Source organism: Ascaphus truei, chromosome 4 (genome assembly GCF_040206685.1).
Source record: "Ascaphus truei isolate aAscTru1 chromosome 4, aAscTru1.hap1, whole genome shotgun sequence".
Classification (NCBI taxonomy): Eukaryota; Metazoa; Chordata; class Amphibia; order Anura; family Ascaphidae; genus Ascaphus; species Ascaphus truei.
The window spans coordinates 25,159,698-25,175,225 of record NC_134486.1 but is presented as its reverse complement, the minus strand read 5'-3'; the positions used below and the strand labels follow the sequence as shown (position 1 = coordinate 25,175,225).

Sequence of the window (15,528 nt, the reverse complement as noted above, 5' to 3'; positions counted from 1 at the left end):
CATATAGCTACACAGTATGTGTGTTTAATGTGTACAAAATTATATAATTATAATGTATTCATGAGAGCTGTTATAACGTAAAAATGAATATTTCCAATGCACAAGGAAAAAACTAATTTTAACACAATGAGTGACTTACAGTAAATAACTAATCATTAGTGATTTTAACCATTAATATAGTCCCCGTGTACTGTAACTGAGCGATAAAGTAAAAGACAAGCCCAAAGCGAGAAGTGACTGAAATGATTTTCACTTGTTTCCCAGTTCAGCCCAGAGGCAAACCCAGGATTTTTAAAGGGGGGTTTGAAATGCGCCATCCTGGAAAAAGATAAATACAACTTATCACATTTTACAGGCACTTTTTTACAGACGGTTGTCTACTACTACATATAACAGAGTTGAGTCACAAAGTGTTGCTTGTTCACATTAAATATTCGAATACATTATGTGTGTTCTGTTGCTTGAAGAGGTTCATTATAATCAAACAAATAAAAGATGACATGCAAAGCAGGTTATATTTCCATGTAGTAAATAAGAAAATACCAGTGTCTCACCCATGTAACTAAAAAAACAGCAGCTACCTGCCGCAGTAATGTACTGTATGTGCCGATCCTCTTATCCTCTGCTGTCAATGTCATCCGTAGTAGGGGCTTCTAGTAGCTGTAGTCCTGCTCTTATTTCAATGCTTGAACTGCAGCAGGACCACAAGTCCCAGAATCCTTTGAGTGAACGCCCATGAAATCGGCCATAGACCAGCCAACCAGAGCACACATTTCCTGACCGCAGCCGCACAATATGAAATGAAGATGGTGCCAATTCTCCTTTTGCTTCAGCATGGAAAGTGTGTGTGTGACCAGGGATGCAACAGCATCCCTCAGAGGAGCTTGGCTCCTGCAATTGGTTGTCAGGCAGAGTGTGTACAGTATAGTCATCTTATTGTGAATGAATATGTCACATCTCCCACCCTGCCCCTGCTAACTCGTCTTATCTGCATAATATCCAGGCTTGAGCCTGCTATTGGCTGGGTGTAGCGGCTCTGAGTGATATCACCAGGGCCAGCTGATGTCTGCGTTGTGGCGGGTAGTTGGAGCCTGTATGCAGAGCGCTCTGGGTTGAAGTGAAGACTTGTGGATAAGATGGTTGTGTCTTAAGAGTGTTTCGCGAGGCTGGTGGTGAACAGGGATAAGTAATTGTATCGCAGAAGCTATCAAGAACCCTCCCAGTACTCAACAAAAGGAGCATCCAGAGGGGGGCAGTGGGGCACTGCTTGAGGAAGCTGAGTTACATTGGGGAAGACCCTGCAACCCTGAGTTCAGTTCAGCACTTTGTGAAAGGAGCAAGATAAGTATAATAACAGAGCCATAGCCACCCCAAGGCGCTGTGCACAGGGTGTTTGCCTAACACTCAAGCCGCTTTGTAAAAGAAGAGCAAGCTTCCAGTTAGTGCCTTAAGAGAAAAATCCCAGGACGTTGCCAACACATTTTTTTGTTGTTGCTGTTAAACTGGAGCATTTAAATCTCAGATATTTCAATTTATAATTGTTTTGGGCACCAACGTCAGAGCAGCACAACCAGAGGTCCCCTTCCAGTCATCTGCCAACTCAAGGAGCCTGATCTCCAACTCAAAGAAACTAACTTGCGGTGCAGAAGGTAAGATAAAAAGGGAGGTTTGCAACAATTACATTAGTAAGGACTCGCTGTTACATTAGTAAGGACTCGCTGAGAGCAGTGATTGAGGCCACAAAGACTCGTGTTTCTTGCAGTTACACAAGGACTCACAACTCAAAGCATCGATTTCGCTTGGTCTGCATCACTCAGCACTATGAGAACCCGGAGCTGTGTGCACCTGCCAGTGGCAGCTCTCGTGTTGTATTCCCTGGTGTGTTGCGAGGCTCTTGAGAGAAGCGCTTTCCCCTCTTCTCCCCGTCATGCCCTTCCCGGGCCCAAGGAACCCAGCTTCACCCGGCTGAAGAGGAAGAACCTGGCAGTTGATTTTGTCATCCCGGCGGCTTTCCGCAACTCCTTGAGAGACCTGCTGGGTCTTTTCCCCGCCGGGGCAATGAACACCAACTTCCAGGCGAGTTCCAGTCTTGCATTAGACTGCTGGCCTCTGGTTGCATCCTTGTTTCGCCATGGTGGAGTTCAACAGCAGGGGCTGAAGATAGAGCAGCGAGCAGTGCTGTCCAAGGTGCTGAAATCCGGCTTCCTGCGAAGCCTGCGCAGGTCCAAGCAGCTGCTGCTGGAAATAGGGGAAGAGATGATCCTGGAGGGATGTGGTGTAAGGTGGGAAGCCGGGACACTGGGAGAGGGGAAGAATAGCAGCAACGAGGGGCAAGGCGAGGACCCCCCAGCTGCTGCTGGGAAGAGAAAGCTGGAGTTTAACCTCACCGAGATGTTCAGCTGGTGGTTGAAATCTAAGGAGGGCAGACTCAGGATTAGGTTGATGCCAGAAAGGAGTGTTTCATTCCCAGGGAGAGAAGAAATCTTATCGGTCGCCCTCAGAGCATCTCAGCCCAGATTCATGTTCCAGATTTTAAAGAAAGGTGAGTTCTCCTTTTTATTTTAGTTATTCCCTTCTACTCTAATATATATATATATCATGTCAACATATTCAAGTTGTTGACATTTCTTCTCCTTTTTTTTACCATTCTTCTTATATATTATAATGTATTTTATTGTAGTAATTTATTCGAAAGCTAGATTTTCTTGGGTTATATGTTGTGCTGAAATTACACAAACACATGTTGAAAACGACCAGCATTACAGCCCTCGTGTTATTGCAATTTCCATGAAATGACTATTTCCACTTTCATTTAGTTCAAGAAGGCAACAAACCTGCAATACTTGGACTTTTAGTTTTGTAGTAGAAAAGAGAAATTCTACTTATACTGAAATGTTCAGGGATGTCAAGATGTAATCATATATTAAATGTACTACAGATGTAAGTATTTGTTTGAGGTTTGCATTTCAGTTCAGTGTAAATAGCACTGGATTTATTAAAGGAAAAAGTCATATTGCTTTCACTAGGATTCCTGTCTTGGAAAGTTCAGTTCTGTTTTTGCACTGGCTTTGCAGCCAGTAGGTAACATTCATTCCTACAGTGCGTATTAAACTGAGCTACAACAGTTTAAAATGTAAACCCCACTAAAATCCTTGCATAGTAGATTAATTTGCATCCCATGTGTACATGTAACATTCACCTAATTAATTCTAAACTATCATAATTGCCTTCAGCGTTATTCTGCTACTGCACCGACACACTTTATTCGAGCAAATACCCAGTATGTACCTGGCAGATACCTGGAATGCGCCGCTCCTCACCTCTGAAAAGCCCCGTTGTGTTTGCCTTCCCAGCCTGGGTTCATGCCTGGCTGACGGGTGGCTGATCTGTTAAATTATAATGATTAGGATTTAATAGGCTGCAATGCTTCGCGTGTCTACCAGATGGCATAAATTCATGAATTGTAATGCAGTATATAAATATATACTGTGCAGTATTGCAGCCAGCGGGAATAAAATGCTTCAATCCCTGCCTGGAAAATAACCCAATGCACTCGGGCAGAAAACAGTCACAAACCTCAATACACCCGGGTATACCCGAATTCGTGGGACTAGCCAAGCTTGAATAAAGTGTGTCGCCAGTGTACATGTAGGTCATCACCACCTATTAATACAACAATCTCTTCTCCTTAATTAAAAAAATACATATTTATTTTAGCTTTGCTATTGTTAAGCCCATGTGTTATCTTTAGTAATGCAAATCTTTTTCAATTCCATTGTGGGACTATGAAGATGTAGTTTAATGTGTTCACTGGGAATTTAAAATGGCCTCTACCATCTGCACATACAGTATAGTCTGAAACATTGAGAGATTGCCATGGTAATATGTATGCCATTCAAACATAGGTTAAAACATAACATGAATTGGGTTTTAAAAGAAAAAAATCAAATGGGGGAAACAACTGATACACTCTGATACCACTTTAATATAATTTTCTTTGCATTAACAGGGCACAAAACAATACAAATATAATTACCTTTCGTAAACATTTATAATATTGCATAGCATTTACTATTACTTTTTCTTTACGTACTGTACAGTTAAAATTGACCAAACATACTGTACAGTACACGGCCTACATTGGACTTTGCACTGACTTTAATGAAAGTAGCAACATTACCGTTTTGCATCAACTGGATTTTAAACTAGTCATGTCATGAATGATCATTGTTCAGGAAGCTTCTTTAATCAAAGATCACTGTATCTTTGGTTACTTGTGTTAGTATTTTTGACTGCTAACTATATGGTTTTTGTCAGTCACCATTATGTTTATTATTTCTGTAACTGATGACTAAGCTTCATATTTACAGAGAGAGATCATTTGACATCACTTACATATGCCTAGCTATTGAGACATACTGTATGTTTTTTTAAAATATAAGAACAATGTTTGAAACATGAAATATGGCTGTGGTAGCAAGCTTTTCAGAGTAAATAATGCAATACAAATGTTTTCATGTAATTTTGCATCCCTACGGAAAATTCTCTAAGTGACTGTAAATGCTTTCTCATTTCCTTAGTCAATAAATCCTAATATTACATCCGTGCACACCAATACTGTTTTAAATTAACTATTATACTTTCATGTATTGAGGTAGCATCTTTTTTTTACAAGAAATTAAACAGTAGCATGGAGAAAATAAACAATCATTTGTTTCGCATCTCATTTATATTTGGTTATTTCTGCCTGTCGATTTTATTAGTGTTTGCTGAATAACATTGTATCGGAATCAATAGGGGAGTATACTGTAGTGATACCTATATTGGTATGTTTGAAAGTATATGAGACATATTGAGTCAATGTACTGTATCTTCAAGAGCTGTATTTACTGATGATGTCCAATAGTATTCTTGCTGTTCTGATTTAAAGTGGATTGAAATTTACATAAGTATGTATGTATGTTTGTATTGTTATAGTGCCATTTATGTACATAGCGCTTCATAGCAGTAATACAGTAGATGTGACATAATAATATAACACACAGTGGGAATAAGCGCTTCAGACATGACAGTAACAATGGGAAGGGGGTCCATGTCTTTAGGGGGTATTCTAAACATAAGCAATTACTTTAAATCAGTACTATACTTTTAAGTTATCATGGATGCAGGATGTTTGCTTTTTTATATTTAATAATTATAACAACTAAACAAATGCAGGACCAATACATGTTTTTAATTTCATTTATATATAGTTTTGCCTACTAGACTGATGTAAAGAATAATACAACACATAACTAAATGACTTACTTAAAGTAGCATACAGTACTGTAAGTATCTAACCCACATCTCTTTTTTCACACTCCACTAAATTTCCCTTTGTCAGACTTTGCTGCTTTGCTTGATTTATTAGGCTACTATTCTTTCTTGACCCTGGCAATGGATGAAGAAAGATGGCAATTCTTTTTATTATTATTGTTTTCTATTTATAAAACTGTCAGCATTCATTCAGTAATATATGATTCATAGCTACACATTAATAAAAGTACTATTTTCCACATCTTAACTCTAAGTTAACTGCCTGGTGTTTATTGTTATGTCTTGATTACTGATCTGAAGAGTTTATATGGGCACAGAAGAAATCTGCTCATGGGAAATTAATTGATGACATGATCTCACTAAACAAATTATAAGAACTTTATTTTATGTAGTGCTGTCTCACAATGGGACTCACTGTGCACAACAATTATAGTATAGTACGCGGTAAGCAGCATTGTCCATAGGATTTTTACAGACACAGTCCCTGCCACACAATCTGTTTTTTGTTGTTGCCTGAGGCACAGGGAGATAAAGTGATTTGTGCAAGGTCACGAGGAGCCGACACCAGGAATTGAACCGGCTTCCCCCACTTCAAAATCAGTGTAGTTATTAGAGTCTGTGTCTTTACTCACAGCCTCGCCTCCCTCAATTGCAACTATTGTAGTTGCAATCAGTTTACTATTTTTATTTTTATTATTAAATTTGTTACTCATACACATTATTTTCTATGTTTAGAAGACTTAAAGCAGCAATACTATATTCCCCCCTTTTTTATTTTCTTATTTTTATACGTAAAGCATGTGACAATGTATAATTGTACATTATTACCTACGCTGGTTATAGTTTGGTGCTCCTGGTCTGGTGTTTGTGAAACATTGTTGCCAAAGGGCAGAGCGCATAAAGGTGTGTGTCAGAGTCTGTTTCAAAAGAGGAAGTGGATGTGAGTTTCTAAATGTTTGCTGTGGCAGCCAAAAGATGCTCAGTACATTAAAAAAAAATGCATTAGGAGTTTAACAAAATGCAGACAGTATTATCTAATACTACAGAACTGATTTATTAAAAAAAAAAAAACATATATGATTTTTTTATGTTATGCTGTATTAAATACCATGGGAAATAAAGCAAAGTAATTACCTTGGGAGTTACTGGTATATAGCAAGGAAAATCTGGAGAAACATTCACGCAGATTGCATAATGTATCAAACTCAGCATCTTCGTACATCACTTTTTTATCATCATTTATTTGCGCGCACAAAACCCCCCAGGTCTGAGGTGGCATGGACTTGAGTAGCCAAGAATTGCTCCACTTTCTGTTTGTGTTTGTGTCAAATGTAAATTTGGCAATCACAATGTGTCCTGCTCTGAAGAGCTTACAATCTAATTTTGATGCCTGGGACTTACACATGCAAAAATAAAAAATTGAGCAATGCATCAAAACAAACTTCTCTTCGTGCTTTGCCTTGATACATCTCTCTCCAGCCTTCAATGCTAAACTTGCATTGCATAAGTATGTTACAGTTCTCAATGGAAAACAAAAAGGATTAGTTAGTGCATGATTATTTTTCCATTATATTGAAATGATTCCTGGCTGTAATTCAAACACCAGGAAGATTGTTGTCAAAATCTGATGGGAGGTTCCACTGATAGTGGTCATACACTGAATTTCCGGGGCAGCAATTAAACAACTTTGGGGAAGATCCACAGAAGTGCATGACATTTTTAGCGTTACGTTATGACCATTTTACGTATTGATATCCATAACGCGTATCCTGAAAGAGGATTTCCATTACGATACTGTCGTGTTGCCTCAAAAAACATTGCATCTATACATTTTAATGGATTTCTGGCTTACTCATAGGGAAATCATATGGTAATGAGCAGTTTACCTAACAAATGAGATCCTCAGACGTCAGTTCTTGTGATTGCACGTTAATACCGCTATGATATTTATGACATTCCAAAACATGGCATTGCCAACATCCAGACCCTAATTATCATTGAGTTATTTCTTGGAATAGCTTAAAAGCAATGTAATGAATATAGGACTTAACCCTTTCATTCCAAAAAGTTACATGTGTCATACAAAGATATTTGTTATGGGTCATTTAAATGTCTTAAACACATCATGCACTGTAGTATGGTTTTTAGTGATTAAAGTGATATGTTTGTGTTAGCTAATATGATATTTAATGTATTAATAACTGTATTAACTATGGGTGTACAATCATGGATATCCATAAATACCTCAACAATAATAATTCATATTTATTTTTTTATTAATGTACAATTAAATAAATAAATAAATTACACTATAAATAATGAAAACAGTTAAGAAGTATAAAAATGTTTCATTTTTCAATATTATAACAAGATTTGCATTAGCTTTTGGTAACGCACTTGAGTAATGCGTCTTTAGTGCATGCGTTAGTAACGCGTGTTCAATTTTGATCAATGCGCATGTGCAGTGTATTGGAGAGCGGGACTCTGAGACATGAAAATCCCCATTAATAGCGCTTCTGCTTTGACGAACAGACGTTATTTTTGTATCTCATTAGAAAAATGACGTCCATTCCCAATTCTGGTAATGATTGTTATTTATGCAGAAAGGAAGGAATTCTGTGTATCGACCCCTTTGAGGCAATAAAGGATGCCAGTTCCTTAGCCCATACTGTAGATATGACTGACTACTTTAGCAAAAACAGTTTAATAAACTCTGTCTGGAAAATTTGTAGAAAAATAAAGTAGAGTTTGAAAAAGTAACAGTGTAGAAGCGTGGAAGGCGTTCCCTGGGCGGTCTAGGAAGTTTTCCCATGGCAAAATCGCCACCGGCACTCCACTGCCACGCAAGTAGCCACAGACACTACTGATCGCAGGGCCATCTCGCCATTGCCATGTAAGCGCTGTTACTCACTGCTGCCATGTTTAAAGCTTCCATCGCTGTCGTCTTTAAAGCCACAGCCGGCATCTTTAAATGTACTCGGGAGCGCACGCGCCCCTCCATGCGTGCTTCCGCCTCTCTGCCGCCAGGACACATTTTTACATTACTCGGGTGTCACCTCCATTTAATTTTTAAATTAGCTGCTGCTAAATGCGCACCACTTCGCAGTGAATAATTTGAAAATGAAATGGCATCGGAGACACACGAGTAATGTAAAAATGCATTCTGGCAGTAGGCGCATGGAGGGGCGAGCATGCACCTGTGGACATTTAAAGATGGCGGAAACTTTTAAACATGGCGGCGTGTCCCAGCGGTGACGACATGATGACAAGATGGCCTGCGGTGGGTAGTGTTTGTGGAGCCATGCGTGGTGGCGGAGCGCTGGCGGCGATTTGGTTGTGGCCAAACGCCCCATTCTGTGCCATGGGTATGATAGTAGCTAGAGAGGGAGTGATATTAACTGCTGTTGCAGAAGAGGGTTGAAGATGTCAGTAAGAAACACTTGGTAATGGGTAAAAACGTGTTTATATTGCCATGCACTGTACACTAGGGAGTTGTGAAGGATAATAGTGATACTCCTTCTTTTGTATCAAATAAATAATGGATGTGCATACTGTACAAAGTCTCTCTAAATTGGTGGCTAGCTGGACAGGTAGTGGATGACCTCTGAAGGGCTACCAACAGGTCAGGTTTTCAGGATATCCCTGCTTCAGCACAGGTGGCTCAATCAGTGGCTCAGTCTGACACACCTGTGCTGAAGCAGGGATATCCTGAAAACCTGATATGTTGGTATCCCTTGAGGACTGGAGCAGGTTACTCTATAATTGGAGTATATTTCTGTAGTATCCATCTATCATAAGATATACGTGTACGCAATACTAGTAAAAGTAGGACGGGGCTTTCAAAGAGGGAAGATAAATAAACTGTCAATTTCTGATTGCTTTGTTGATTTATCCTGGTAGTTACACTGTATTAAATTAACTGCAGAATATAGCAATAAAGCAATATACTATACATGAATAAACTTCAGCATCTTTAAAAATGATACTGTATAATGGGTTCGCTTGTGCTATACGGGGTAATGGAGCATCCAGACCACCATTGTGTCTGCCATTCCTAGATTCTTTGTGACTACTTCTGAATACAGAAGCATCATGCTAACTTGCCTATCTCTATTTTTCTCTGATATCAATAAATAGAACAGAAGGGAGAAGTAAAAAAATGTCAGTGGTATCAGGTTTTTTAAAGGTGTGGTATATTCTTTTTAAAGATGTTGGGTTTTTGATCTGCAAATTCTCCGTACTGTACTTACGAAGGAGAATCATTGCAAAGAAACATTGTCCTGCACCATTGTTATATCTTGCGAACACGCTGATGAGAAACAGTCTTATGTGAACATTTTTAAAGTGCAATACAAGACAGGCGTTGGTTGACGCTACCCAACTTTATAACAAAGTATACTAATTTGGTTACACTACTTACACAACTTATATTTTGAAGCAAAATACATTTTGGGTGTACAATTTTCGTATGCTAGGAAAAAAAATCCTCCATATAATATGGTCACTCATTATTCATGATCCATAAACTAAATCATCAATCAAATCAAGTACAGTATATTACAGTATATTACAGTATACTGTATAACAGCTTTGCTTACAGTTTGCTGGTTGAGTGGAACTGTACCTCTCATATTGTATGTTATGAGATGTTTAAACTGCTTAGTGTGACCAGTCAGATGAATTCAAACCTTTACCTGCTGCCATTAAATGGATAGGTTTTCAATGTAAACCCATCCCGTAGTTAATGTTATTTAACCCAGGCTGTGCTGAAAAAGCTGTGCAAAACAGCAGGCATAAGCTTGTAGGAGTCCACGTGGACATGGACAAGAAACAAAAAATGACACAAGTTGAGTGCTTATTTGCATGTCATTACCCATAATCCCTGTCTGCACTGAGAGCACTGTATGCTAAAAGATAATGAAGAAAGGTGAAGTTGCAGACCTGTCTGAGATGTGAATGTGCCCACCAGTGAGATTGTTCTTGCTTGTACACTGTATGGTGGAGGGTTTTTGGAACTTTTGTACTCACCATAACTTATTTTGTGTGTGGTTAATGACAGAAGTTTCATACACTACATGAATCCATGCCGTTTCCTACCATTGAAATACAATCTACAATACATATAAGCATTTTCAGCCATACCAAATTTTTGTTGATACAAACCACATCAACAAATCGTAGCAGAAGACAAACCACCTAATATGTATCTGTAATGATGCAGTTAAACATCAACCACTTTTAAGCAAAACACACCCCCCACAAATAAAAAAAATCCATTGAAGAAGAGAGAGAATGAGACAAAACAGAGAGATTTAAAGGAACAATCTAAGCATTTTTTTTAAACATTTTTTTTACTTTTTCTTTTTACACAGGTTTGAAGTAGGGTGTCTCCAGAGCTGAACCCCATTATGTTCATCTCTGGGGACCCCCTGCTTCCAGAGATAATTACCTCCGTAGGGGGTATCTATCTTGGAGGGAGCTATCTGGGCTTTAATGTTTAAAACTCCCACATCACGTGGGCTAATAGGAAGCCAAACCTGATGATGTCACAGCTTCCTATTGGCTCGCAGGGCACATGAGTTTTGAAATGCCAACATAATATGAATCATGGAAGCCAAACGTAGCAGCTACCAGAATCCCCTACAGAGGTATGTATCTCCGGAAGCAGGGGGTCCCCAGAGCTGAAATGAATGGGGTTCAGCTCTGCAGACCCCCTGCTTCAAATTTGTGTAAAGCATTTAAAATAAATGTTAGTGTAGCGGGTGTACCCCGGGGGTACTTCAACTACGTGTGCTGCTGTCACCTGTGAGGCTAACAGGAGGACTGAATCTCCGCCACTGGGAGCCTGGGGTATACTTACACACGTGCAGCGCCTCCACTGATGAGGGATCCCAACGTGGTGGTAATGTGCCCCCACCAGAACAACAAACATATACAGTAAATACACTCACAGTGGGAGAAAACAGTATTTACTAGGCATATACTATACTTCTGCATAACTCTCATTACATAGACATCATTGCATCATTCATCATCATAATAATCATGGTACCACCCCACATGTCAATCATTGGGTTACTCCACATATATTAGTTATTGCATCACCATTTGTCCTTGGAGTACCAATGTGCCTGGGTACTTAACCTCTGAGTGTCCACCAACTATAATGTTAATTGAGTGTGAGGGATAGTGCTGCCCTGTGTTGGGGCCCGGTGGTTCACTTATACTACCTCCCTGGCCATAGTCCTGACCAGGATAATCCTTGATAATCAGAAGCTCCGAACGTGGTCCCGCTGCTTGCAGGTTTCATTACACTGTCTGACTCCCCAGGGGAGGGATCCCCAGCCGGATGATCCTTTGAGAACAGTCTCTGCTACTGTCAGATACTCTTTTAAGCTACACGCTGTACTGACAGTCAGGCACTGTCCTGCAGCATCTCTCTCTCTATGAGTATAGTGAAGGAGTCCCTATCTTAAGGCCTTTCCCTATATCATACACTTATATTCTCTAGTGTCTCAGGGGACTAACTGGGCCCTGTGGGTTTACTACTGGCCTAGTCCCTGGAGCACTGCTCTGTGGACACTACCTGCACCTTCAGTGTCCAGGTATTGAATCCTCACTTCCTGTCCCAACAGGCAGTAGTCTTTCGTTCCTTCCGAAGCAATCCAGCCATCCCATTGGCTATCGTATGTCACCAGGCAGCTTCTCCCTAAGTATCATGGGAGTTGTAGTCTCTCTTCTGCACAATTAACATTGGGACTGCATGCGCATAGGACACTGCGCATGTGCGACTCTAATGGCCGCCACAGGGTGCCCTCTGCCTGCCTTAGCCAGCAAGGACACCTAACTTGCACCCGCCACTTCTGCGCATGTGCGACTGCGCTTCTGCGCGCGCCCAACATGGCGGCACCCTGCTGCGGGTGCCACCGGCAACTCCGTTGCCCTGCCATCAGCATACTGAGGGTAAGGAGGGGGAAAACGAGAGCGCAGGGAGACCGGAGGGTACCTGGCTACATCAGGATAAAGCGCTTGGATTGCCACTTTAAAGCAATTGTGAACAGCAGAATATTATTGTAAAATATAAGATGTGACATTAAAACTGAAGTGTAGTTGTACATAATGGGCATAAAAACAGTTTGGGGGTAAAAAGAGAACTAAATAGACCAAAATACATTGTTGCATTGTCACAGATATTATTACTTTATAGTCACATTGATCCTTTTATCTCTATCTGATCTTGTCACGCTAGGATATATATGTGTTTATTATGAATTCTAAATTATTTAGAAAAATGTAAAAAGCATAACTGGTGTCTAGGACTACGCAACATGGCGCATAAATAACAGTTACTGTAAATTTGGGGCTGTACTTACTTTAGTACTTTCATTTGTTTCAAGATAATAAAGCCTTTATATTAGAGGTGGGCAACCCCAGTCCTCAAGGGCCTCAGGTTTTCAGGATATCCCTGCTTCAGCACAGGTGGTGCAGTTTTTCAACCGAGCCACGGATTGAGCCACCTGTGCTGAAGCAGGGATATCCTGAAAACCTGACCTGTTGGTGGCCCTGGAGGACTGGAGTTGGGCCCCCTTGCTTTATATTACAGGCTGTTCTGATGCTGAACAGTAAAGGCGTGTAAGGATTACAGAGCTGCAGAAGTAAATCAGGCAACGTGTTCAGGTTGCCAGCAAGCAGCCCAGTCACGTGATTTCTACTGATCCTTCAGTCTTACAAGTCTGAGTCGCTGCATTTATCATTTGGAAAGGGGAAGGCAACGTGTTCTCTTTTGGCAAAACCTATATTGACTATTTGCTTGAATTCTCCATTGTCTATCCTTCTTCGTACCGCGGGTTGCAAAGTACAGTAGCTCACAAGCATTACTCGAATACAGTTGCAAGCATAAGAAGAAACACTTTGTAAGCGTTATTTCTCTTCGTCACAGAGTTTCATACCAAACTCTTCTTAGTAAAACACTTGTAGTTGGAAACTTTCTGTTAATAGATAATATAATAAATGAATATAAAATGATACATGTGTCACTCTGTGTGTTTCTTTTAAATATCACGAGGCAGAAAGTACTGTACTACTGCACCGACACACTTTATTCGAGCAAATACCCGGTATGTACCTGGCAGATACCTGGAATGTGCCGCTCCTAACCTCTGACAAGCCCCGTTGCATTTGCCTTCCCAGCCTGGGTTCATGCCTGGCTGATGGGCGGCTGATCTGTTAAATGATAATGATTAGGATTTAATAGGCTGCAATGCTTCGCGTGTCTACCAGATGGCATAAATTCATGAATTGTAATGCAGTTTATATATATATACTGTGCAGTATTGCAGCCAGCGGGAATAAAATGCTTCAATCCCTGCTTGGAAAATAACTCAATGCACTCGGGCAGAAAACAGTCACAAACCTCAATACACCCGGGTATACCCGAATTCGTGGGACTAGCCAAGCTCGAATAAAGTGTGTCGCCAGTGTATATTACAGATGGTGTTATTTATATGGTGTTATTTATATAACATATTCTCTGTGTCTCTATGTTAAGGAAAGTCCTGTAGATGGGACCTCTATAATCCCAAATAATTGCTTAGTGTAATTTAACTACCAAAACATAATTATTTTTATTTTCTATAAAAAAGTTATTATACGGTATTATGTAAATTATGTGGTACCATTTGGTCCGTTGAATATTGTCCCAGTAAATTGGTCCTTTCTTGACTGGCTATTGGCAATACAGTGCACCATAAGAAACATATGTTCAATGTTTTCTCCAGCATATAGTCTTACATTACATACAGTATAGAAAAACAAAAAGAACGATTCCTGCGCTCCTACCAATTAGGCTAAGATAAAATAATATTCTCATGAAAAAGGGTATTTGGTTAAACCCTTTGGCCAAAGCATTTGTAAGCCTGCATGCCACGTCTTCTCATGAAAAAGGGTATTTGGTTAAACCCTTTGACCAAAGCATTTGTAAGCCTGCATGCCACGTCTCTAAAAAAATACATACAGTATACAACATAAGAATGTGGTATATTGCTGATTATGAGAGAAAGGGTTAACTGTTGCACACCATATAATCAAAGTACTTGCATAATTACCGGGGCTCTTCTGCTGAGGGGTAGCCTGCTGGAGACCCAAATAGTATCAGGAAACAAGAATGACACAAGGCACTTCGGATTTTTCTAATGCTGAATTTAATGTACCATAAAGACGACGTTTCGACCAAAAAAGGTATTTTTCAAGTGCTGAAAGTGGCCATTTTAGCACTCGAAATATTGCTGATTATAACATACATTCTCATTAAAACAGATTCAAACCAGGTCAACCAGTTCTCAGTATATATTACAAAAATAGTGACGTATTACATAACTACGTAACAGAAGACGGAAGAGCAGCTGTTATAATATTTTCTTACAAATTGATGTACACATATTCCTCAGACCTATTCAAATGTATCATACAAAGCTACAAAATGTTCCCTTCAGATCAGATACAGTACTACAAACCCATCAATGTAACTATATAATATTGATTGTCCTTCCATACTTGTGTCTTCGAAACTCCGCTCCTTGAGACAGAGGGCCAGATGTACAACGTGGTACTACGCTTTGCAAACATTTCTAATGCTGAGTACTGTGAGCCACAACCCAGATTTACGAAGCAGTGGTAAGGTTTAGCCATAAGGCATACTAAGAATTAACCCTGACCCGTGTACCTGGCAGATTTGATTTTGTGTGATGCTTATCCAAGTGGCTTGTTATTTAAGGGAAGACAGAGGTGTTTTATTACTTTATAGCAATATACTGGACAAGTGATCAGATTGCACAGTATATGTACAGTCGTTATCATTAGATCTTTCACTGCATCTACTCTATACGTTAGGTAAGTACTGTACATTGAAACATTTGCTGGACAATTTTTTTTACAAATGAATAGCTGATGTTTTCTTTTCGATAGCTCTTTGCTTGGCTTTCTAAATGCTTGTGTGCAGAAGAAGATTTCATGTTACTGCTAATAAAGACAGGGTGTTGGCTATCCTTTAAAGTTATCAAGCTATGGATTTGTGTGCTTTCTTCATACAATTCATGTGCTCACAGGTCAACAGCAGATAATGTAATTTTTTATCAATATATCTGTTGAGTGATATTTTAGGTATTAAATAATAGACAATGTGCACATAAAAATAATACTGTACTTATAATTTCA

General features: G+C 39.6%; 1 protein-coding gene across 1 annotated transcript in view; it reads left to right on the top strand.

Moving 5' to 3' along the window:
- Positions 1–790: 790 nt before the first annotated feature.
- The window catches only part of ALK (ALK receptor tyrosine kinase), a 797,030-nt gene continuing 782,292 nt past the window's right edge, over positions 791–15,528 (top strand). Inside the window, exon 1 of the mRNA XM_075595436.1 lies at positions 791–2,542. Coding sequence (XP_075451551.1) covers positions 1,822–2,542 — 721 coding nt within the window. The 5' untranslated portion in view covers positions 791–1,821. The remainder of the gene's footprint in view (positions 2,543–15,528) is intronic.